General features: G+C 37.8%; 1 protein-coding gene across 2 annotated transcripts; it reads left to right on the top strand.

The window, feature by feature from the left end:
- Window positions 1-5,285: 5,285 nt before the first annotated feature.
- LOC117418455 (nucleolar RNA helicase 2-like) lies at window positions 5,286-26,438 on the top strand. Of its 2 annotated transcripts, none has more exons than XM_034031532.3 (15): window positions 5,286-5,457; window positions 6,971-7,231; window positions 10,345-10,432; window positions 11,708-11,886; window positions 12,418-12,535; window positions 13,597-13,782; window positions 15,104-15,249; window positions 18,871-19,020; window positions 19,259-19,420; window positions 20,575-20,694; window positions 21,141-21,214; window positions 22,053-22,212; window positions 22,506-22,640; window positions 23,036-23,080; window positions 26,006-26,438. In XM_034031532.3, exons 1-15 carry the CDS (start codon window positions 5,371-5,373, stop codon window positions 26,213-26,215), a joined length of 2,121 nt encoding a protein of 706 aa, XP_033887423.2. In that variant the 5' UTR covers window positions 5,286-5,370; the 3' UTR covers window positions 26,216-26,438. The 2 variants fall into 2 exon arrangements, with proteins under 2 accessions (XP_033887423.2, XP_033887422.2); XM_034031531.3 differs by having other exon boundaries at window positions 5,288-5,457; window positions 6,968-7,231.
- Window positions 26,439-27,349: the final 911 nt, after the last annotated feature.

Here is a 27,349-nt window from a genome sequence, read left to right as displayed (position 1 = left end):
ATATCCCTTTGAAATAAATAGGTAAACAAACTCACCTTAAAGAGCTTTTAGTCACATTAATAAACAAATAATAATAATGTAAAATGTCCCTAATTTCCATATTAACCCCTCAAGCAGTACAGTAACTCAAAAATGAGTGCTGGATTTAGAGACAGGCAGATGAAACAAGGTTGATGTTGGATACATTTTAATAGTGTAACAGGAACACAGAAATAATACAGGGGCTGAATTGCTTATACCTGATGCATTGCTTGAGTCTGTGCAATAAACTTTAAATTGGTTTCTGCCAGGCTGCCTAGCAACTGTAAAACCAATGGAGCAGTAGTATTATAAAGCTGTTGTTTATCTTTCACAATTGGATGTTGCTAGGATTAGGTACTTAGCACGCAGGTATTAGCTTCAAATACTTTATAGCCTCAAATAATAATCTAATAAAACACATTTGTTTACTACAGCAAAATTAGCAGTCTCCACGCACAGCTATTAAAATATGTTGTTCAAAGAGTGTAAAATTGACTGATTTCCATGTTATTCAGTATATTAAAGTGGATGTCAAGAGGAATTCAGAGCCTTGCTAGCAGTCCTGTCTAAGTGTGAAGCAAATATTCCTTATTCAAGACATAAATGTTCCTTATTGCGGGACGGTTATTTTTCCTGTAACCATTTATACAGAATGTAAACAAACTGAACCTGGTGTGTCAATTTCAAAAAAGCAAAAGGGGGTTACAACTGTTACAAATGTTTTGCATTGGTAAGCACTGTTTAGTGAACTAAAAACTATTTTATTTCATGAAACTATTCCAATAAAAAAAACACCACTCCCATGCAAGTTGGAATGGACTGAACCAAAAGTTCTGTGCATTTCTTGTTTCGTTGTAATGTGCCTAATACTGTGTTTTTAAAACTCAGATGGTAATGAAGTGTACAGCGATTTGTTTTGTATTGACATAGTGAGTACAAGACCATACTCTCTGCAATATTATGTAAGTAGTTATAGGCTTCAAATGGGGAAATGGATTTCGCGGAAATTGGGAAATTGAGGGGTCACCATGAAATTCACCCCGAATTATAATATTAAAACATGTCCAAGCTGTTAATTACTTTAAGTAGCACTACACAACGCTTTTAAGCTGACAGTCTGAGATCCCTTCTATCATGGCAAAAAATAATTCCCCTCATACCATAAATAATTATACTGAGGATATACCAATTGCTGTATATATCAAAATTGTATCTCTGTCTGAAATATATGTAGACAATATTGCAGTAATCATTGCAGATATTTTTATATGCAAAATATTTTATAAAGCAATGTATTTCTTGTCCACTTTCATATATTATTTTAGTGATATTTTTCACATGAGAGAAGTTGAAACTCTTTAGCATTACCAAAATATTGAGGGGATATAAAAGTGAACAGTGTGTAGTAGTTACCATATGTACAGTACAATTTATACCTCTGTGTGTAATGCTTATTTTATGAATATATATATATATATATATATATATATATATATATATATATATATATATATATATATATATGTATATTGAAATGTTTCTATTTATAACATTTATGAAAAACTTTGTATTGTATTGCTCATCTTTGTTTGACTAAAATACCAATGTTTTCTAAACAAACCATTTCCAAATGTATGTTTCTTATAAATTATAAAGACTGTGGTTAAAATAAAACTATGGGAACACTATACCTGGTGTCCTGGGGAAACATATTGGCATGGTATAGGCTTCAGTGCACAGTGCTACAGTAATATGCTTCCCCACCTCACTTCCCCACAATCAGCCTGGAAGAGTATTTTCAGTAATTATATAACACTATATATAAATATATTTAAGCAGAAAAAAAGTACAGAATCATACAGAACTCATAATAGATATTAATAGGATTAATACAATATCAAGAAAGAAATGAAACATTTTAGCCACAAGACACAATATAGTACAACAATTCTTGCTGCCAGTATTGGATTATGGAGATGTTGTTTATCAGTTTGCTACTGCAGCTGCACTTTTTAACTTTGCAGATTTATACTGCAGTGTAATTCCAAGACACACCACTGTCCTGTGTGATAAAGTGGATTTGCTTGGTCTAATTTCAATTAGAAACCTTAAAATAATTTTTCAGTGTGCACAAAATCAAATGGCAGCCTCTCTGACTAGTCTGTTACAATGTTGTTCTAATAATTATAATGTTCAACAACTAGCCTAACTACAACATTGCATCTGTTAGGAGGTCCATTGGAAAGTGTTCCTTTGTTTATTTCGCTCCATCAGGCAGGAATAAGCTTCCTGCTGAAATAATTAATAATTAATACGTTATTGTAACGTTAAAAAAAAACAAAACCAAAAAAACACCTGTAATGGTTTTATAACTGTTCAGCTCATGGTGTGTGATTGTAGCATGTGTTTATTGTATGAATGAATGAATAAATGACAATTGTACCCTACCTGTGATCTTCTGGGACACCCTTGTTAACAAGATGTTCCATCTCAAGGTTCTATCCTGGACTGATTTTGGGAGGACGTTATTAGTTTTACATGGGAGGACGTTCTTAGTTTTTTACACACAGAACAATCTGAAAGGTAGTCTTGGTCTCAAACCATTATTTCTTGTCATTAACGAACCATCTGTTTTCTTTAATGACAGAAGGCTTTAATTACATGCTTTGACCTCAAAGACACTAAAATTAGAGCTTCCTTTAGCTATAATAAAATTTCATCATTCTTGAGAACTCAGTTCACATGCTCCAAATTAAATGGCTTGAAGTAGGGCTTTTGCTGAAGTAATTGCTGCTAACAAAACAATTCCATAAATGTTTGCCATTTTTTAAATTCTAGTAGCTACATATATATATATATATATAGATATAGTCTAACTTCACTATAACGAACCCTTCTTATAACGAACTTGCTTTTTTAACGATCCAAGTAGCAAGAAATATTTTTTTCAATGGAAATTAGCCCTATTAGAACGATCACTTTTACAAAATCTACCTGGATAAAATGATCTCTGTAGTGACTGGCATTAAACTTTCTCCAGTGTGAATGTGTTATTCTCTAAGTGAAAACAAAGACCTTGGTAGTTTAATTCGAAGATAAGTGTGTGTTTTTGTGTGTGATTATGTCACCTACCAGCCCTGCTACTGCCTTCCCCCGTCCATGCTACACTCTCCCCTGCCAGCCTCAAGTCCGCCCCGGACTTGCTCACCAGTCCGATGAGTTCGTGCCGGGGTACCTGCAACCCACTGCTGACACCAAATGTAGCGATCTCGGTTAACGCAGGCAGGCGCGTCACACAGGGCAAGACAAGCCACACACAGGCGGAGGGTGGGCATGAACCCGGGACCTCACGCATTAAAGCATATCGCCGATACCGCTGTACAAAAGAGCCACCTACCATCCCTGCTGCTGCCTACCCCCATGCACTCTACAATATGTTCTGGACCGTTGCCGAAAACGGGCAGTTGCCATAATGCCCGGGAAGTTGGCGAAGTGCCCAGCTGCAGCGGGCAGATGCTGAATTAGCTTTGAATTTTATGTCATTTCGGCATCTGCCTGGGCAGTTCGTCAACTGTCCACAGCCACTCGGGCTGATGGCAAAGAAAGACTTTTAACTTGCCGTAATGCCCAGGCAATTGGCGAAGTGCCCAGCTGCGGCAGGCAGATGCTGAATTAGGTTTGAATTTTATGTCATTTCGGCATCTGCCCTGGCTGGTCAACTGCCCGCAGCCACCCGGGCAAAGAAAGATTTTTAACAGATACAGTATAATACAAATAGAGAGTGAATTAACTTTGTTGCTTTTAAGCGCTAAAGCGCACTGCCACCAAGCCACCCATTGGAACTAAACAAAATATCAATGCACTGTTTATTTACATCATGGGTTAGATATAGAGGTTAGAGTGGGGGGGGGGGACCCAAGTCCAGAATAAAATGCAACAATGTTTTATTTTATTCTTATTGCAGCAATACAATACAAATTTCTGAGCAGAGTTGCGTTGTTTTAATGAGAGATAATTCAATATCAGCAAGTTAAGTTTAAACACGTAAAAGCCACCCAGTTAAATATAGTTACCTGGAGCTTAGGAAGAACGCAGTGCCAAAACTAATTTATCATAGCAATATTAATTAATCATTAATCAACATCATAAAGTTTGTATTTTTCTTAGTTAGAAATATGAATAACAATTTGACTCGTTTTCTTATAAAAAGTTTAGTTTCCATTCTGTAGAAAATATTTTTTACACATTCAAACAATATCATTTCATGTCTAAGACAATTAGACATTTGCCTCAGCATTTCATTAAAATAAATAAATAAAAATAAATATAAATGATTCAGTCAGTCTAATGATTAAATAAAGTTATTCGACTGACAAACTATTATTGAGAACTGCAGTAAATACCCAGAGGATGAACACTGCTGTGTTACTTTCCATTAGCCTTTCATTTGTTACAACAGGATGCACTATATATATATATATATATATATATATATATATATATATATATATATATATATATATATATATATATATCTTAATTACATTTAGTGTTGTTTATGCATTCCTACATGCAGATATTGCCATATTTTACCTAGGAGGAAACCTGAGCAATGTGGAATTTCTATAATGAGGCTGTATAACAATGACCGCTAGGGGAGAAATGTATTCAAAGATGCAGCTCTTGCTGTCGTCTGTCCTTTTGTTTACCCCGGAACGCTACAATATGTATGATTGTGGTGACACCTAATGGATATTAGGAGAACTGTACCAAATGCTCTTTCGTGTTCTCCGTTCATAGGATATTTGGTACTACTTGTCATGCCAATACATTATTTGGACTTGAACTTGAACTTGGTAAAAAAAGTTAAAAAGTGTACAGTACAGTATCATGTTATTACTTAGCACAAGAAATCAAGGCTTAACACATTTTACATCTACATTTAACTACACGAACTGTTACATTTAGACTGTATTTATACGGTCGTGTCAAAAATATATTATTTTGATTAAGTCATATTTTATTTTTAAACGTAGTTATTTTACACAGTTTTTTTACATATGGGTGAGTAGAGCAATTAAATGACAACATTTCACAAAAGGTTAGGTTCTCTATAGTTTTCTTTATGGTATTGTGCATTACATAATTATTTGTTGTCTAACGTCATATTATCATGTATAAGAGTTATCACATGTCCGAGCAAGGAACCGGGTGTTGTTTTGTTTCTCACCGCTCTCCGTAGCCCTATCCCGGATGTAGTGCCTGTGACTGGAGCAGCTCCTTCCTTTTAATTTTTTTACCGAGACGGTAGCACTTGTGTCCGTCTTTGGGAGCTCTCATCGGGTTAAAATGCCGGGAAAGATCCGCTTTGATAGTGACGAGATGGAAATGGAAGACAGTCTGGACTCCGTTACAGTAGAGAAAAAGAAACACAAGGTAAAGACAGTTGGTTTAAATCACTTTTAATACAGAAGCTTCGATACTGAACTCCACGTAAACAAAATAGAAAAAACATGGTTGCTTGCACGAGGTGAGTCCACGCACGTTGGGGCTTAAAGAGTTACTTACATAATTTTGCTTTGTTGTAACATATTATTGAAAAATGGTTGTTTATAATGCTAGCATTGTTGGTAGAACGCTTTAATGTTTTAAATACCGGTAATATAACGTAATGATAATTCAAGTTGCCGTAGCCTGTTATACTGTTTACCGGGGAGATCTTTCTAGAAAATATCAAGTTGTACGTATTTTCTTGTGTTGGATTTTCCCGCATTATTATTTAATCTGAATTCAAGTTATTTTCCAATATTATTTTTATGAATACAAACATCAATGTATAAACTGGACAGGGCACCTCGTGGCTATGTAAACAGATAATACAGCTGTCAAAAATGCTTACGACAGTCTTTTGTGTTTTGTGGTGTTAAAGTATAATTTACAGTACGCCTTTTGTACACTGAATTGTCTGCCTTTCTGGAAAACAAGATGCAGCGTGTCACAGCTGTCATTGTGAAGGAAGGTAACGGTACTAGATAGGTGTACTAGATTGCACACTTGTTGCAAGATCCCCAGATTAAAGGAATGAAAATGCCATCATTCTTTAACTGTGCACGTTTTATGTGATGCTCAATGTATTATCAAGGGTGATAGTTGCCAAGTACCCTGGCTCATGCCATGACTCGCCTTGTTCAGAAAATTCGAACAGGTTCTTAAGTGGAGGCTGGCTAATTTTAGAATATATTAAATACATAATTAACATATGACCATTCGAAAACATATGTAGCAAACGCATATTAATGTTTAACATTTTTATTATGATTTTTCAAACATACATAAACATTCAGTTATTGCATGTAAAGAATATGAATATTAATATTGCATCAGAGAATACATTGTGATATTGAAATAAATGAAGGATTTTTTTTCTATAGGCACGCTGTATTTATTTATTGAGTCATTTAGCAGATGCTTTTATCCAAAGCGACTTAGAGACTAGGGGGTACATCACAACTTTGTCCCTTTTTCCTTTTGTTGCGATTACACGTGCGCTGCCTTGTTGTTTTCCAGTTAAATGGTAGTCCAGACTATTGAAATGTGACTAATTGGCTTGTTAATGAACCTGAAAATCAATTGTCATTTCAATGAAATCAGTCATAAGCAGGAGTCGCAAAGGGCTTTTCCCTCTAAAATGCACCTTCTGAAAGTCAGGCTGTTAGTGTTTTAAAGAAACTTGTGCATCAATTAATCTTTCTTTACATGATTAATATGTAAAATTATACAGTTTAGGGATATACTTAAATGAATAACATACTGAATGAATTTAGTGGTTGAGTTCAGTTAAACGCTTACAGAATAAGCTGAGAAGTAGAAATTCAAAGCAGCTCCATGAGATCCTGCATGGCTGTTTTGAAAAGTCTGTTAACTGCTGGGTTTTTGTTCCTTTCAGAAGCATAAGAAGGAAAAGAAATCCAAGAACGAAGAGAAACCCAAGAAAAAGAAACAGGCTGCTGAGGAAGAGCAACCCGATGATGAGTGTGATCCACCTACTCCCAAAAAGAAAAAGAAAGATCGTGAAACATCCAATGGAGAGTCCGGAAAGAAAGGGAGACCCCAGGAAACCAATGGCTCCTTAAGCAACGGAACACCCCTAATGAAATCGCCCCAGGCCAGTGAAGAGTCCAACGCTGAATCTGACATTGAAAAAGAAAAGGTACAGAAATAAGTGAAACGGAGTATCTTATACAACCAGGGGTGAGATAGCTAGCATCGAATAACTTCTTCATTTTCGGGGGTCCTGAATTTCTTATCTGATCTAATTTTGGAATCCTGCATTCTTTGAAATACAATGACAGAATAGCCAGGCAAGTTGCACTGTTCTAGATTGTGTTGCGCTACTACAAGCAGACAGCATAATATTGTAAGTCGGTAAAGTTTAAGTTTATTCTTTGGAGGAGATGGCCAGGTTCACAGAGTGTACAAACAATGTCTTCCTTTTGTTTACTGAATTAAAATACAACGTCAATGATCAATGAAACTTGTACCAAGACAAGGTTGAGCAGCAATGTCACAAAGCATATCTTGTCTAATTTAAAGCTACAGTAGCATAATGCTGCGCAGTACAAAACAGAGTACCAAATAATCATTTTTTCTGTACTCAGAATAAAATAACAATTCTCATATAGCAACCTAAATATTATAACATTCAATAACCTGTAAATAATTCAAAACAAGGAACATACCCGGTTATACCTTTTAATGGTCAGTGCAACAGACATTGAACTGCAGTCCAGTTAAGGAATACTTCTAATTTCAATGTGTGACAGCCATAACAACGTCTGACTTGGGGTTTAAGACTGACTTTTAACACTTGTCCATAGTATAAATATACAGTACTGTGCAAAAGTTTTAGGCAGGTGTGAAAAAATGCTGTAAAGTAAGAATGCTTTCAAAAATAGACATGTTAATAGATTATATTTATCAATTAACTAAATGCAAAGTGAGTTAACAAAAGAAAAATCTAAATCAAATCCATGTTTGGTGTGACCACCCTTTGCCTTCAAAACAGCATCAATTCTAGGTACACTTGCACAGTCAGGGATTTTGTAGGCATATAGTCAGGTGTATGATTAAACAATTATACCAAACAGGTGCTAATGATCATCAATTCAATATGTAGGTTGAAACACAATCATTAACTGAAACAGAAACAGCTGTGTAGGAGGAATAAAACTGGGTGAGGAACAGCCAAACTCAGCTAACAAGGTGAGGTTGCTGAAGACAGTTTACTGTCAAAAGTCATACACCATGGCAAGACTGGGCACAGCAACAAGACACAAGGTAGTTATACTGCATCAGCAAGGTCTCTCCCAGGCAGAAATTTCAAGGCAGACAGGGGTTTCCAGATGTGCTGTCCAAGCTCTTTTGAAGAAGCACAAAGAAACGGGCAACGTTGAGGACCGTAGATGCAATGGTCGGCCTAGGAAACTTACTGCAGCAGATGAAAGACACATCATGCTTAGTCACCTTCACAATCGGAAGATGTCCAGCAGTGCCATCAGCTCAGAATTGGCAGAAAACAGTGGGACCCTGGTACACCCATCTACTGTCCGGGGAAGTCTGGTCAGAAGTGGCCTTCGTGGAAGACTTGCGGCCAAAAAGCCATACCTCCGACGTGGAAACAAGGCCAAGCGACTCAACTATGCATGAAAACACAGGAACTGGGGTGCAGAAAAATGGCAGCAGGTGCTCTGGACTGATGAGTCTAAATTTGAAATATTTGGCTGTAGCAGAAGGCAGTTTGTTCGCCAAAGGGCTGGAGAGCGGTACACGAATGAGTGTCTGCAGGCAACAGTGAAGCATGGTGGAGGTTCCTTGCAAGTTTGGTGCTGCATTTCTGCAAATGGAGTTGGGGATTTGGTCAGAATTAATGGTCTCCTCAATGCTGAGAAGTACAGGCAGATACTTATCCATCATGCAATACCATCAGGGAGGCATCTGATTGGCCCCAAATTTATTCTGCAGCATGACAACGACCCCAAACATACAGCGAAAGTCATTAAGAACTATCTTCAGCGTAAAGAAGAACAAGGAGTCCTGGAAGTGATGGTATGCCCCCCACAGAGCCCTGATCTCAACATCATCGAGTCTGTCTGGGATTACATGAAGAGAGAGAAGCAACTGAGGCTGCGTAAATCCACAGAAGAACTGTGGTTAGTTCTCCAAGATGTTTGGGTCAACCTACCTGCCGAGTTCCTTCAAAAACTGTGTGCAAGTGTACCTAGAAGAATTGATGCTGTTTTGAAGGCGAAGGGTGGTCACACAAATATTGATTTGATGTAGATTTTTCTGCTGTTCACTCACTTTGCATTTTGTTAATTGATAAATATAAACTATTAACATGTCTATTTTTGAAAGCATTCTTACTTTACAGCATTTTTTCACACCTGCCTAAAACTTTTGCACAGTACTGTATCTTCTCAAGCATTGTACTTGTTATATAGACAGAATAGTATGAGGATAGCCGTAAACTACAGTACTCTATCAGTTCATGGAGTATCCTCTAAACAAGGCGCCTTTCAGCAGTTCAGTTGAAAGATGATACTCAGGTCAGGATTGAGGGGCACCTGTAGAGTTGGAAGGGGAAGCTCTCATGGAGCCACACTGTTGCCAGTGCTATTGCCCCCAATTAATTGACAAGCTCCTAAATTAGGTATGAGGTATCTGTCAGCAGTAGGCTGTTTTAGTTCTGTTATTCTTATAACGAGTTTCAGACTGCAGTGCTTTGTTTCAAAGTGGATGATAAATTCTACTATTGTGTGGCTTCTGGTAAGAGTCCCCCCTCAAGTTGAAATCCATAGCTGTAATATTTGTTTTGGACAGCAGGTTGCAGCAAAGGATAACTTTTCTAAATCAGGCAGGGATTATACAGCTAACTTAAATTCCTGAATATAGGTGACAGATATTTAAATTGAGTTGTGTGGGTTTAGTGGATATTTAAAGATGAAAGTATGTAGAACCAAAACAAATCCACCCTTTGATCTTGTAGTTGAGGTTATCTACAAACCAGCTGCATTTTGGAATCTGTCAACTGTTTATTTCATGTTGGTGCTGAAATAGATTGTTCTCAAGCCTTGGGTACTCAGAAATGTTCACTGTTTCTGTGTAGTCCATTGTTTAATCTGTATATTTTGATGGGAGGCTTTGTCAGTAGCGCTGAGATTTTTTTTGTGGGAAGGTTTGTATAATTATTTTTGGCACTATTGTTTAGCCCTTATAAAAGGATTACAAGGCCTAATAAATTCTGTGCGTATTTCTTTATATTAGGAAATAATTCCAGAACTAACGCCGGAACAGAAAGAAGGAGCCTTCTCCAACTTCAGAATCTCCAAAGAGACCATCAATCTATTGAAAGGTATGTTCTAGTGTGGTGCCATAAACAAATGATTCATGGAAACGGCTGACTTGTCATTTCATAGTCCATATTCCCATTATGAAAAATAATCATTTGTGGTTCTACAGGAAATGTGATGAGATGTGTCCATTTCCCCTATAGAATCAATGGTAAAGCTAGATGGCCTAGCTTGGTTTCAATGCAGTGCTACAGAAAAGTGCATTAGATAGGCATCAGATTATTATTTTCTCTGAGGAAATATTTCTTTCTATCAGTTTAGGTGTTTAACATAAATTGTATTTGTCAAGCCATTGTTTTCCATATTGTATTTGTTGAGCCAGCCTTATTATGGAGGCAGTGTGGTCTGGTGGTTAAAGTCCAGGGCTTGTAACCAGAAGGTCACCGGTTCAAGTCCCACCTCTGCCACTGACTGAGTCAATGTGTGACCCTAAGCAAGTCACTTAACCTCCCTGTGCTCCCTGAGATGTTAAATCAATGTCCTATTGTAAGTGACTCTGCATATAATGCACAGTTCACAGCCTACCTCTGTAAAGTGCTTTGTGATGTTGGTCCACTATGAAAGGCATTATATAAAAATAAAGATTATTATTATTATTATTATTATTATTATTGTCATGATTGTCATGATTATTGTTATTGTTGACAAACGCCTACACAGACTAGTATTTACACTTGCTTATGCTTGGTTTGTCATTTCAGAAGTCTCTGCAATTGTTAATAAACGTGTCTCTCTTTTATTTTGTTAACCTTGGTAGAGACATTCCTACAGTGGCTTATTGATTGTATGTTATGATTACAGGGCTTGAAACTCAATCAAGCCCTGCTCCACCCAGTCCTGGCTTCCAAAACTAACTTGAATTAACTATATTGTTTAAATGATCAGGAGATGGATGGCAAACCAGTTGTTCATCCCATGTAACAGCATGAACAACTCCTATTAGTAAACATACAGACTCAGGTGTGACTTATTCATGCTGTGAGTTAGTATTCTGCTCGGAGCAGATTCAGTGCCTGATTGTTTAAACCTGGCACCTGGTCATTTTAATAATGTACCTAACAAGGGAAGAACTGAAATCCAAAACTGTGTGCAGGGCCAGCTCTTTAATTAGGATGCTTCCCCTTTGAATGTGCATGGTGAAACATTTGCATCAGGATTGTAACAAACTTGGCATAAGGGATAGGGAATCTAAATCTTGCATAGCTGCGACTCACTAGAGATGTGTGCCAGTCTGTCTGTTCCACTCCAATATTTAACGCTGTTGCTGTGTTTTGCAGGACGGGGTGTGACGTACTTGTTTGACATTCAATCTCGGACCTTCAACTCTGTGTACGATGGGAAGGATGTTGTAGCCCAAGCTCGCACAGGGACTGGGAAGACCTTCTCCTTTGCTATTCCCCTGATCGAGAAACTCCAGTCAGACCCTGTGGAAAGAAAGAAGGGGAGATCACCAAAGGTAGATCCACTTGGGCACTTCCCCCTGTCTCCCGCTGAGCAAATCCATTGATTTATTCCTTATGTATGTATGAGTTATTCCACATATACTCTACAGTAATGCTAAGTTGCTTAGCATCTCAGTTGCTTACCTGATGACTTGTTGCTCTTGAATACCACTTCTCCAGTTTTCGTGAAGCTATTCTGTCCCATTTTTTATTCTGTGCTGTTCTGTAAATTCTGCTGATGTACTTCATGTTCATCAATTTTTTCATATGACAGATGACTCTTTGAATTCACAGCTGTAGCTGATGGATTTTAGACTTTTAAACTGCATTCTGCTTTAAATAAATCTCTCAACCAATTCTGCTAACACAGGACAAAACAATGTGACTTGAGGAGACTTAGAGTTTTTGGCACGTGGAGGCATTCTTTGCAGTGTTTGAAGTGAAATAACTTTGGTAGCATTTCCCAAGTTGGTAATGACCCAGGCCGTGTGGATGCACATATACATACAATAAATAGAGTATTAAATCCATCTTTCTTTGTCCAGGTCCTGGTTCTCACCCCAACAAGGGAGTTGGCCATTCAAGTGTCCAGGGACTTCAAAGACGTCACACGAAAGCTTTCCGTTGCCTGCTTTTATGGTGGAACTGCCTACAATGGACAGTGTGAGTATTTTCTTTGTTTAAGCATGTAAGAGTACCAGGAGCTGATGTCTGAAAGTAATTGTTTTTGATGACCACCAGGTGGCATCAAAGGGCTGCATTTACACCAGTAAAGTATTTCAGGCATTTGGTTAAAAAATAATATAAATTGTCAGTTCTATGTTTTTTTTTTTACTGTGTAAAAAAATTTAAGTTCAACAAATGTACAATTTAATTAACAAGTAAACTGTTGCTAAGGTCTGGAATTCAAAGACAGTGTGCTGCAATTTGAATGTAGCATTGTTTTTTTGGTCAGCAGATGTAGATCACTAAGTCTTCATCTTTAAAGACCACTGTACTTTGCTGAAGGCCTGGCTTTGTTGGGTCCCCAGATTTCACTGGTTTATTTGAAGTTGGGAATGGCAAGGGGAGAAATCGTTATGATTGTAAAGTCTGCGATTGAAGATCTGGACACTGCTATCGGAACCTGGCTAACCGATGGCAAAAGTACATGCAAATATTGCAGTATTGAAAATGATTGTATGAAATAAGGTTTGCATTTACAAAATATAAAGCACAAGAAATGTAATACTTCCGTGAATAACAAAATTTAAAGACAATCTATTTGTGTTTGTAAAAATGGTGGTGGGGTAGGCTCCCACCAAAATAAGCGTGAAAACAAAAGTAGTGGTTTGAACACTTTCAAATGTTCCTTTCGAAAGCAAAAATTATTTTAGTTTTCCGTTTGCCTGCTTTTTATGGTGGATAACAAAATTTAAAGACCGATAAACGCATTTCATACCAACATTAATAAGCTATGACCTACTATATTGGGGTCATGTGACTTATTGGTTTCTGAATGATAGACTGAACACTTCATACGCGGTACACAATCGTATTCTGTGATTGTCAAATGTACAAGAGAAATTCAAACAGGCATATTTACTTTGTTTTAATGTGTGCCTTGATTTACATTCGCCCTATGCAAATACAATGCTGACAGTTCTACCCTATAGTATTGCTTGTGTTGTTTCCCCTAATCCCTTTTTTTTTTTTTTTTTTTTTTTTTTGCTCTCGATCTAAAGTTGATAGCATCCGTAATGGAATCGATGTCTTGGTGGGCACTCCTGGTCGTATTAAAGACCACCTCCAGAATAACAAGCTGGACCTGTCAAAGGTGAAGCATGTAGTGCTGGATGAAGTGGACCAGATGCTGGACATGGGCTTTGCTGAACAAGTAGAAGAAATCTTAGGAGCTTCCTATGAAAAGGGTAAGTCTTGTACAGTAATCTGGGTGGCTGTTGTGATGCAATACTTTAGAGTTTTTCTCATAAGCTTATTTTATCTTTTGTTATTTGAGTACATTTGTATAGCCCCTGTCTTTAAATCCAAACAGTGAGTGAATGCACTGTGTAATACTCTGGGATGCTTTGTTTTTATTCCCACATGTTTATAGCTTTTGATTCAGATGAGGAAACAAACCAAGATTATGTGTTAAAGGGTGACTCTACAGTCATAACTGTGTGATGTTGTCACGCGAATACATCGTGAAACAGCAAAAGAACGTCCTTTGGTCAGCGCGGCTTTAAGGGTGGGGTCAGTCGCTTTCTCAAGATAAAAATAGCTGTAAAAACTCATGTAAACTGGAGCAGGAATCGTGCTTGTGGCTCACGAGATTTCAGCAGTCAAGATCCCGTTTAACTGGTGGAATCTTGCGTTATTCTTCAGCAAAGCCGTACCAAACCACAAACGCACAGACAAGAAAGAATGCAAAAGACGCTGCAAGTTAATAATAGGCAAAACCTCTCATATATCCTATTATTATTGTTTGTATAAATGCATGTTGTTAAGCACAACTAACCAAACTTTTAGCATTAGTAGTAGTAGTAGTAGTCGTAGTAGTTGTAGTAATAGTAATCGCATTTTCTTTCTATAATTCTATTAAGATGTCCCAGGAACAACAGAGCTCCACCTCTTCTTCCACCGTACAAAACTGGAATGAATTGTTAGCATCTCTTGGCATATTGTGTAATAAGTAATGGATATAGGTAACAAACAACATAAATGTACCGTATCGCTTCAAATAAAGACTTTTGTTTGAATGTTTATAATATTACAAGACATCCACGTTTTATTATAATGTGTGAGTGTGTTAAGCGGATTCTGCGCCTGACATTTAAATATCCCCCTCCCCTAAATTGGTATGGCCGACTTTCGTTCCTAAATCAGAACAGCATAGCAATGCATTTCCTGAAAAGTACAGCAAAAACATTGTGAGGAAAACTGTCATGACTTGTCCATGTAAACGACGCCTATGATTGTGAAAAGCAGCTTTTAAACCTTGTAAGCAAAAGATAACAAAGACAGCCATGAATAGCAGATAATATTGTTTGGGCTGCAACTTTAAAATGCAAACGGCGGGGGGGTTGCGAGCAGTGAGCCGGGGATACAGATAATAATTGGGCATGCTAAATTGGGGTGAAAATCGGGGTAAAATAATTGGCGACGACTAAATTAAAAAAAAACAAAAAAAAAACATAAACATGTCCTGTTGTTATTTTTAATGTTTTTTGGGGGGGGGTTTATGTTAAGATTCCGAAGACAACCCACAGACCCTGCTGTTTTCTGCAACCTGTCCACATTGGGTGTATGATGTAGCCAAAAAATACATGCGGCCCAAATATGAACAGGTTGACCTCATCGGCAAAAAGACCCAAAAGGCTGCCACCACTGTTGAAGTAAGTACTGGTTACTTCAGAATTCATTTTCTTAGCGTAGGTAAAATACTGTTTGTTGCAAGTTCTCATTGGCTGAAATGGATATGGCTGGGTGTGGAAGTAAAGCACCAAAAGGTTGGCATGGATATTTTATCATTTCTCCCATTTGGCATTTATTTATTTATTTATTAGTTAAACATACGACTTATCAGTAGCTATTTATGGCCCATGAAATTACTACAGTAGTAGCCAAATCTTTTTTCATCAATTACATTATTTGGACCCATCCAGTCACTGTAATTTTCTGACCTAGACCAAGGTTTTAACAACCCAGCTGCCCCTTTTATTTTGGCAATTTCCATGTTAATTTTTTTTTTTTTTTTTTTTTTTTGCAGATTTAATTCTTAACCCTCTAAGTAATTTGGACAGTTTTCAAAACAATTTGTACCTTATTTTTTAAAATACACACTTTTTTTATTGTTATTATGAAAAGCGAAACTATGTTATATCAATAGAACTTTAACAAAATAACAACAATGTGTTTACAGTTGTAGCATTATAATATAGATCACAACATAACATTTTTTTTTTCCCCAATGGCAGCATCATGTAAGTATACGTAACATAATTTTTACAATGGCAGCATTATAATAACATTATAATACTTGTGCAGGCACATCACTTTTTAGAAATATTTTTTTGTGTGATGGATTTCAAAGCAACCCTCATCAATGCTAACGTCTTTATCTGGCACATATACATCAGAAAATTTGCATTACAAATTTTCAATCATGTGATATACAGTATCTACCCCAGTTCCTGGCACGGGTGTATACTGCTCTTATATGCATTATTATCTGAAGTAACACCAACAAATAAAAAAATTAAAAACTCCATTTTATTCTCTGTATATATACATAGGCATCTATTTTTCACTCACAGCTGGAAACAGATGACCCGATCTGTCAGTCGCATTTCTTAGGCACTACTGCCATCTGCCAGTGAAAGTCAGAACTGCAGACAACTTGAATCTATTGTCAACTTATTTATTAACTGAAGCACGTTAGACGTGTTAAACTTGTGCATATGTGCAGATGCACATATAAGCGCCTGCACGCTGTTCTTATGGGAGTGACAAATTTTGACTTGTTTTGCGCTCCACGTGGAAATTGCGGGATAAGCAGCTGGGTGGTTAAAATCAATTTTCTTACCTCTGAATTGAACTAGTAAGCAATATTCTCACTGGTCCCACCGTAATTATATTGAAAGCATAGGTGCAATCAGACCATATCTACAGCAAATGTAGCTGAATGCAGCTTACTTGAAACTTATTGAAAAAGTTTAGCAAGGTTCGTAGCAATATGTCCTCTACTAAAGACCATTAAAACATGCAATAATGAAAGATACAAACATACTGTGTACTAAGTTTAATTTTTTCAAGCAAATGAGGTCACTAAGGCCCTGTCCACACTATGCCTTTTAAACCACATGAGTTGCCTTTAAACCAGCTTAACAGTGCTAAATACAGTTGGCGTCTACACGCCACAGCATTAAATACAGGACTCGAGAACCGGGCTCGAGACCACCTCGGTGTAGTCTCGAGTCCGGTTCTAAATTAGATTGCATCAGATAGTGCGGTTTGTCAGAAGTGTCGACGCTGTAATTCCAAACTACATTTTTTGTGTATATCCTCCAATATCCCCAAATGCTTTCTGATATGTTTGGATAAAAATTCCGAACAGGCGCCTGAAGGACTTGCTATCCGTGTACTCTCAGCACTAGGTATTAACTTTTGTGCTTAAAAAAAAAAAAAAAAAAAAAGTGGGGACAATAACAAAAGAACAACATTAAATTAGGCAACTGCAAAAATTAAATGTGAGTTAAAAGTAGCATCGGTGATGAACAATTCATGTAATTTGTCAGCTCTGTTTGAAATAAAATTTAAGGGGACCAGAATTAGGCACAGGCAAGATATGAAGGTAAAAACAAAGATTGTTTTGTTATTAACAGCTTTTTCTGAGTAACTATGAAACAGAATCAGCTTGATTTGTCACCTGGATTAAAAATAAAACCCCAAAACTTCAAGCTGTACTTGTGTGTGTTCGCATTTACGTTTTCCAAAATGTGTATTTTTTCTTTTTAGCAATATGGACCTCTATTAATATGGGGCATAATAACACATTATTTTTAAATGAAATACAGTGCATGGTGGGATACGATCGTATTCATTTCCACTGTTCATTGTGCTGCTAGGAACTCTAACCAAACTATTCTAACAGTGTGTGGACGCATTAAGCCCGACTAAACATGAAATGGTACTTCAGTGTGGACGCTTTGAGCTGGATTAATTAGAATGGTTTCAAGTGTCTGCAATTGTCACTACTTAGACTGGTACCACATTGAATGTTGTGCAATTGGAGAAGTATGTATTGGGGATAAAATGAAGAACATCTATCCCACCTATATGGTCTGCATCAGTAAACACATGGCAGCACTACACCTTGAACTCCCCTGTTTTTAAAGACAATTTAAGACCCCTTGTGCGGAAGTTGTTTGCAGCTTTAATCGGTACTTTTGTTTGGGGAATGTGGTGGGTGGATTGTCAGGATGCAAGTTTGGTATGTTCGAGTTCCATGGAAGTGCTCTGTTTTCAGGGCTGGGTTATCTAGAGTCTTATCATTATTATACTATTCTGTATTGGCACTCAAAAGAAATGAGTCACTATTATAGCTTTGGATTATTGCACCACTTTGTATGTTTTCCACACTAATAAATAGAAATGCATAATTACATTTAAAAAAATAATAATTAATCCCCCCCATATTTGTGTGTGTGATTTCAAATCAGTCCTATTTGTTTCCATCAGAAGCAGACAGGTGAAGCTGGTTAGGACTGTCCAGATTACTATATGGCAGAACCTTTCTTCTGTCTCTCGCATTGAGTTTGTAATGTGATAGATGGCATCACATTAAAAAAGCTGGTGTTTAAACTTGTAGGGGGGCACAACAGAGGACATAATAGAAAAAAGGTGGATACATTTATAAATTACAAATATAAAACAACGTGGCGATTTGGGATGCAGATTAGATTGAACCAGCCAAAGTCAGACTTAAATTGAGAAAGTTTTACAGGCAAGTTTCATGGAGCAGAAGCACTGAAAACCAAGCTTAGGGTATTCATTATTACCACATTATTCTCATGCAGTTAAAGGAGACTCTACAATTTAAGTCTCAAGAGGAGCAAATCCATATTTAAAGCATTTATGAAATGCTTTAAATATATATATAATATAATTTTTTTAAAAACATCTGCTCTCTTTGTATTAAGATTTTCTTAATAACAAAATGGAGTACATCTTGTCAATTGATTTAGTGGAAAACACTTTGCAGGACCATTGACACGCCTTTTTATGTTTAAAGTATGCACTTGCATAGTTATTTATTTACTGGTATAAGACACTGACATTATTTGGTTATCCTTGAAGTTAAATAACCTATAAAACTTCACCAACTAAAAATAAAAATTGAATTCCAAAAATATATAAAGTACTTTTCTGGGTTTTCTCATTAAAATGTGCATTTCCTCAATACCTTGTGAGTGCCATGCTGTTTACCTGTCAACCACTTGTCTCTTCTCTTAAAGCACTTGGCGGTTTCATGCCACTGGTCCCAGCGAGCGGCAGTTATCGGAGATGTCGTCAGGGTCTACAGTGGAAGCCACGGGCGGACCATCGTCTTCTGTGAGACCAAGAAAGAAGCCAACGAACTGGCAATGAATGCCTCCATCAAACAGGTACAGACATCTGTCTGAATGTTTGATGTGCTTTTATTCCAAGTGCAAATATAGGAACAAAATCATTTGAATGGTATAGTTTATTGAAGCAATAATGGGGATTACCAGTGATAGGCATACACATCCTGCATAGTGGTGGTGTGCTGAAATTGGAGACAATTTACACCTTTAAACTTTCACAGGTAAGCTGTTTCGCTGCTCCTATACTGATGTATTGTGTGTTTTTGTTGGTCTGCAGGACACCCAATGTTTGCATGGAGACATTCCACAGAAACAGAGAGAGGTCACACTGAAGGGCTTCAGGAATGGGTCTTTTGAAGTCCTGGTTGCTACCAATGTAGCTGCTCGTGGGCTGGACATTCCAGAGGTTGACCTGGTTGTACAGTGCTCTCCTCCAAAGGTAGGAAAAGATTGTTTTTTTACAGTTGTGTATGTAAATTAACTGGGCTTTTCACTGACTTTTGTTAAACCTAATTAATTTTTATTTTATTTAAGTATGTCACCTTTTGTTTCTGTTAAAATTCTGTAATTCCAATGAACTGCTTTGTGGAATCTTAACTACAAGTATTGGAAGTAAAGCTTGTCATTTAGCTTATTTTAAGAGGCCTAATTCAGAAATATCATGTTGCATATATGTTATGTAAGAGCGTAGTCTCGGAAAATTGTACTATGCATGATAAAGACATGACATATTGGCTGCTTAACCTGTGCACAGCTATAGTCTAGGTCAACATTAACCCTTTTGTGGCAATAGTTTTACTGTTTGAGGTATTTACTTCATATTTTCAGGTTTATATATGCTAAAATGTCTGCCATATTGAAGTATTGTGAGTTGCGTTTCTGTGGGTATAAGAGAAACCTTTGATTTGTCAGTGTTAGACCTGTTTTTTATATTAATTTAGATCCACCACTGTTTTGTTCAATTCAATAGACCCCATTGTCTTCAATCACAAGTTTTATAACCGGCGTTGTACAGTCAAAATTCTAGATACATTTTTTTTCTTTTTTTTTCCACATATGCATTTTACTTTGTGTTTACAAACAGATGAGGAGGAGTAGTAGTAGTAGTAGTAGTAGTAGTAGTGTAGCTAGTGGCTGTACTAATTAGTAACCTGCCACGATATCTGGAAAGTCTCCTCGTCTGTGTAGTGTCGCTATGCTCAATTAAGCATTTCTAATATCCCACTCATGCCTGATGCATTGTCACAAATTCAGGTTTTTTCTTTACACACCTCGGCATGCTGTCAAGGAAATTTGATCATTTTGATATGGCAGCTTAATAGGAATACTAGGAAGTCTATTTGTATGACAGCAAACAATAAATAAGAAACGAGACAAGACAAGCTCCCATGATGAAGCCTGGTTGGTCAAGGTTTCGTAATTTTTTGTTCCCTTCTGTTAAATATAAACTCATATGCATCCAATATATTTGAACCCCATTGGGAATTGTATTTTGAATGTTCCAGTGGTCAGCTTTTGTTTCTAATAGAACTTCCTGATATAGTGGATGGTGGTGTGATGTTTATAATGAACGGACCCCTTTCTTTTCCTAAGGATGTGGAGTCCTACATCCATCGATCTGGGCGTACAGGCAGGGCAGGCCGCCCAGGGGTCTGCATCTGTTTCTTCCAGCGCAGGGAGGAAGAGCAGCTGCGCTTTGTGGAGCAGAGAGCCGTAAGTGATTAAACATTTTCCATTGGTTATTTATGGAAGCTAGTTTTGAAAGAGACGTATGTCTGGTACTGTAGAAGGGATTTCTACAAATGTGTTGAGAAAATTGTGTTCTTGATTTCAAAGACACTGAACTGATCTGCATGAATTCCTTTGGTCATAAGCGTTAAGGGCCAGTTTGCACAGACAAAAGGATACATTGGGCCCGCTTCCCAAAACACACGTTTATAAACATTCTTCTTGGTGAAATAGTGCGTTGTAAAATGAGAGTGCTAACCCTCTTTTAAAACACTATTTTTGTTACTATTAAAACTGCAGTAATCCATTTTGAAATCACAATTCTCCTGAGGGATACATTATATGACAAACAAGCACACTGCAGAGTGACTTATTGCTTCATTGTGTCTGAATGTGTGAACTTTGTTAATGCCATCCTCTTTGTTTTTCAGGGCATCACATTTAGGAGAGTTGGTGTTCCAACTGCAACTGACATTATTAAGGCCTCCAGCAAAGACGCAGTCAGGTACGTTTTGTTATTAATCATACGATTACCTTTGTACCCCTTTTTAAAGTACATTTAGCCCTCCACATGTGAAGTTGATCGTAAAGGCCTTTTTATTTTCCTGATTGAGTCTCGGTCAGAATTTTAAAATAAAAGTAGCCAATATCTGTAAAGTAATACAGGCACAGCTGCCAGGAGGATGAATTGGTTTGAAAGCAGATGTGAAAATGACCAGGGTTGATTTAAGACAGGGAGCCCACTTTGGGTTTGATTTAGCATTAGGCTTCCTATATTACTTAAAAGATTGTGAACCTAGCATGTTGTTATAGAGTGCTGAGTTTCACATATTGGATGTCAAGACCCCTCACAAACAAACCCCATTCATGACTTCTGCCGTACCTTATTGAGTATCCCGCCGCACCTACTACTGCCAATATTTCATACATTTAAGCTGGCATAATTACACTGTTGTGGAACTTGTTGCAAGGTAAATACAATAGTAGCCTTCACTTTGATCTGTGCTGCTTATACAGAATTGCCAAAGGCAAGGATGAAACTTTCCAAAAGAGATGACTGAAACATTCTAATACAATACAGTATTGAGATCTATAAGGCCGTTTGGTAATACACTGCCGTTCTCCCAAGGTTAACTAACAGTATTGTTTCTAGCCAGTATATCTCCAAGTAGTGCACACCAGCTTGCATTTAGCAGCCTGTTGTATTTTTGGATCTGTGCAATACAACCTTTAGAACATCATTAAAAGTTAGCCACCACCTGTTGACAAAGCAGTTGTTCATTAATTAAATGTATTTTTGTTTTTCAGTTATTCATTCAATTATTTTTTGTTTAAAACCCCAGGTTTTTGGATTCCGTCCCTGCCACTGCTATAGAGTATTTCCGCGTGGCGGCTGAGAAGCTGGTCGAGGAGCGAGGGGCAGTGGAGGCTTTGGCTGCTGCCTTGGCACACATCTCTGGAGCCACAGCTATTGAACAGCGCTCCTTGCTGAACTCCGATGCGGTATGTATGCACACCGGGCTATACCTTCAGGTTTTCTACTTGGTGCTAGGGAATCTTCAGTTTCTGTCTACCTTATTGGATCCACTTCCTCTGGACCCCCCAGTAAGTTTTGCAGTTAGATACAGGAGAATCGGTCATTAACAACCAAAAATCGTTTTTTTGTTCCACACACTTTCGATGAGACCTTATACTCAAGCATAATAACAATGAATGCATTGTGTCGAGTTATCCCACAAGATGTGAATTTTTTTTTTTTTTATGATGGGTAGCTAATCCAGCCTTTCTTTTTCCAGGGCTATGTAACAATGACATGTACCTGCTCTGTGGAAATGCACAACATTGGGTATGCCTGGAAGGCTCTAAAGGAACAGCTGGGTGAAGAAGTTGACCAGAAGGTGCAGAGAATGAACTTCTTGAAAGGAAAGACCGTAAGTCATTGGTGTACACATTGCTTCAGTGACCCTTTTGATTAACCTTGTATCTACATAATGTAAAAATTGAATAATGCAGTAACTTGGCGTATTCATCATAGACAAATGGAGGTCTAAAACTGAACTGATCATCTGTTTTGCAAGGTTTTAAGATCTCCCCCCCCCCCCCCCACACACACACACACACAAACAAACACACCTACTCTTGAGAACAAGACAAGTGATACAGATTCATTCTTTGTATATTCTGTTCCAATTTTTTTATTAGCATTTGCTTTGCATGCTACAAGCAAATTAAGAGCTTTACTACTGAATAGTAAAATAAATACATAAAATAATGCATGTATGTGTTCACTGTGTGTCTGTTTTTAAATTCTTTCCTTTTTTTCCAGGGTGTATGCTTTGATGTCCCAGCTGATTGTGTGAAGGAATATCAGGTACCTAATTGCATCTATAATATTACTACCATACAGTACTAAATGTTTAACCCTTTGCAGTCCATTTATTAACTGCGCGTCAGGCACGCCAGGTCTAATTAATTTTCACACGCGCAGTTAATTTTATACGCGCTGTTTAAAAGTATTTTTTTTCACAGTCAAACGGGTTTAAATGGCCCTGCATATCAACAAAGCACTCACTAGGCATCTCCAGCCCCGCCCCACCCTTTCGTTTGCTATAGCGTTCAGCTATGTAAGAAATAAATAATAATAATAATAGTCGTACATACCGATCGATCATCTCCGGATCACTCGTTTTATCACCAAACTCCTCAATAATGCGATCCAAGTCATTATTTTATTACTATAACATCTGAAAAAAGCTCTGCAAATGTCCATGATAGTTTCTGTGCGCTGACGCACTCAGCCAGCTTGTTTACTATGAACGGCCCATTATCTGATACCTGATACCATGTATGACTATTCATGAGATTTTTTTTTTTTTTCCCCCGACTTGTCTCGGCTCCTGTCGCTCCCACTCGGCATTTGAATGGTTTTCTCGGCTTTTTCCGGAGAATAAACGACTAAACACCCGTTTATTGCGTTGCTATAATGATGTCGGACCCAGTCCAACAAAGGACCTGTGAGGAATAATTGCAATGTCGGACCCAGTCCGACAATGGACTGCAAAGGGTTAAGCCAAAATGAAACATGTTGATTGTGCAACAAGTTTCAGATGCTTTGCCATTTCATGTGATCACTTTTAATTTAATTCTTGTATTTTATCATTTGCATTAAATTGTGGATGCTGACAGCATGCACAGTCACATTATACAATTCTTCAAAAAACTGGCTGGCTGGCGATTTTAAAATAAGTAAAAGTTAATATTGTAAAACAATTTAATGATTTAATTAATCGAACTGTTACGTAAAATGAATGCAGCCCATAAAATGGAACTGCCCAAAAATCTCTTGTAACTGAGCATGAGTTTACATGTAATCTGGAGGCTGTGTTAACCCCATCCCATACAGTATATTGTACAATTCAAAATGCGCCCTAGGGTCCCCAAGTGGCTCATCCAGTTAAAGCACTGCCGCTGAGCGCGCAGGATGAGTCACACAGCTTAGATGGCACCAGTTCGCGTCCAGGCTGTGCAAAGAGGCCGAACTTTGCTGGGGACCCCTGAGAGGGGTGTCGCATTGGCCCTGGCGCTCCCGGGGTGGGAGATGGGAAACCAGCAGGGATTGCATCTCATCGTGCAACAGTGAACCCTACTGACCAGACACATATTCAGAGTGGATAAGAGGCAGGGCTGGTCTCTGTTCTGATCGGTATCCTGCCCACCTCTGCTCTGGATTGCTTGGCGTAAAAGCGATTCTGGCTTTAGGCTTATGAGATCGAAGGATGCTCACACACCCTCAGAACGCCTGTGCTGTGTGGTTACTCTGCGATGAGGAGAAAAAAACATAATTGGACATTCCAAATTGGGGGTAAATTTACACAAAAATAATTGGTCACTCTAAAATGTAACAAATAAATAAAATGTGTCCTACAGACACCTAGTTTTGCAAAGTGCTACAGTATAGGACATGTGTGCTCATCTCAAACCACCAAATCGGTTTGATTCAGTCGGTAGCTTGAGAGGGGTTTGTTTTGATCATTGACTTGTCAAGCGCTTGCAGGGAAGCAGAGCACCAAAGCTTGTACAGGTATATAACCCTGAGTGATGTCAGTGTGTTGCATTTCACAACAGTTCATACAGCACGGGATGTTGAGAAGAGGCTTTGATATGTATCAACATGTGTGGCTTTGCTTGTTTGAGTGGGAATGGGGGTGGTATTCTTGTTCCCAGGTTTTTTTTTTTTTTTGTTTGTTTTTTTTCTAAAGGTTATATGAATCTGCATAAGAGCGTTTTTTCTAGATACTTGTTTCCTCAAGGTCTTGTAAATTAAGCTACTGTAGAGATTGTTTGTTTGACACCTTGATAAATCACAAGTTGTTTCATTTAACCCTTTGCGGTCCATTTATTAATTGCGCGTCAGGCACGCCAGGTCTAATTAATTTTCACATGTGCAGTTAATTTTAGACGCGCTGTTTAAAAGTATTTTTTTTCACAGTCAAACGGGTTTAAATGGCCCTGCATATCAACAAAGCACTCACTAGGCATCTCCAGCCCCGCCCCACCCTTTCGTTTGCTATAGCGTTCAGCTATGTAAGAAATGAATAATAATAATAATAGTCGTACATACCGATCGATCATCTCCGGATCACTCGTTTTATCACCAAACTCCTCAATAATGCAATCCAAGTCATTATTTTATTACTATAACATCTCAAAAAAGCTCTGCAAATGTCCGTGTTTTCTGTGCGCTGATTCAGTCAGCCAACTTGTTTACTTCAGACCGCCCCCGTTATCTGATACCTGATACTATGTATGATTATTCATGAGATACGCCTTTTTTTTTTTTTTGACTTGTCTCGGCTCCTGTCGCTCCCACTCGGCAATTGAATGGTTTTCTCTGCTTTTTCCGGCGAAAAAACGACTAAACACCCGTTTATTGCGTTGCTATAATGATGTCGGACCCAGTCCGACAAAGGACCTGTGAGGAATAATTGCAATGTCGGACCCAGTCCGACAATGGACCGCAAAGGGTTAATAGCATTCATCCAGTGGGGTCAGGCATTAGAAATGAAGTTCTATGGCCTCCCCAGTTCTATTCTTTGTTGCTTTTAGTAATTGTATAAAGATATCTGGCCAGACATGTTTTTCTGATGAGTCTGGCACTGCCACGAAAGATAAGTTTTGAATGAAAGTATAAATCACAGCATTGAGCTATAGGGTTAATAACCCTCTCACAACAGCATAGTGTCTATGTGCGGTATTATCTGTTGATGTGATTATAAAAATAAACTTGTTTTAACAGGAGAAATGGAGTGACTCCAGACGCTGGCAGCTGTCTGTAGCAGCCGAGCTTCCTGAACGGGAAGCGGTGATGCGTGAAGGAGGCTCAAGTTTCGGGAGAAAGCCTTTCGGCGGTGGTAGGGGTGGGGGAAGAGGTTTCAACAGGAATGACAGGTTTAACAACAACCACAGAGGCCAGAAAAGAAGCTTTGGCCGGGCATTCAATTACTAAACTGCTGCACTTGGAGGACCAAATTCCTGCCCCCCTGGAAACTGCCAGCTCATGGCACTGTCCAAGAAATGTTTTCATCTTTTCACATCAATGCTTATAAACAACGTTGTATAATCTTAGCTGTTCTTGGAAATTGATGAACGATTGGTTTTCATATGCATTCTTTTATGTATAAGCACGTTCACTGGAATGAACTCGGTTTCATTAAAGGTGTTACCCAATATATGTGTGTGTATTTATTGTTTTATTTATATCTTAAATTGTCAAAGTGACTAAAAAGGATTATTCAATAGAATCCTTATGTTACAATCACATAGGGGAAATTTAGTTGTAGTTCACAAATATGGAAGTTGGGACTGTTTCTCCTCATCGCGCCTGGTGAGCTGAAGCTGGTACCTGCTGGGTTGGCCTTTGCTCTCCAGAGGCTGGTAGAACCTTCAGTTTTCCTGAGCTGTTGTACGGAATTTTTGCAACGAGGGAACAGAATTGTACATTCTAAATTAGAGAGAAAATAGGGGGTCAGATATTTTATGAAAACAAAACTACTAATGCAGTATAGCAAGATGATGTGAGGACATGCACAAGCTCTGTACATTAATTTGGGTTGTGTACGAAATTGCAACTTCGGCATAAATATCAAGTTAACAGACCTGTATTCTGAATGTCAAGAAAAGATTACTCAAAATACAGATCACCATCACTAGAACTGGAAGACTAATAATCATTGTATTTAGGTATCGCAAAATATTCATGAAAGTCTTACCATAGCCTCATAGGCATTTTGGATTGCATTGTTAGAATCTGATAAACTGATTTTATAAAAATGTGTTTTAGTTTTACTTGATTATGAGGACCCCTGGTTTATTAACAAGACTGATTTTAAACTAGTTTCTGTCTAGTATTTTCTGTATAGTTACTTGGTGCTGAAAGGGTTGGTTGAAGTCGAGGCGAGAATAAAGTTCTTGCGCGTGTGTTAACAAGAAAGGCTTCAGCTCGTGAAAGCATCAATGCTTTGTAGGAAGCCTCTCAAGTGTCCTGTACAAGAAACAATGATCTTTCAGCTGTTAATTTTGCATGGAGCATTTATCATTTTATATTAAACACCAACAAGAAAATACCTGTACAGATTATCTC

Source organism: Acipenser ruthenus, chromosome 13, assembly GCF_902713425.1.
Source record: "Acipenser ruthenus chromosome 13, fAciRut3.2 maternal haplotype, whole genome shotgun sequence".
Lineage (NCBI taxonomy): Eukaryota > Metazoa > Chordata > Actinopteri > Acipenseriformes > Acipenseridae > Acipenser > Acipenser ruthenus.
The sequence above is the reverse complement of the archived record's forward strand: the minus strand, read 5'-3'. Positions and strand labels throughout refer to the sequence as shown.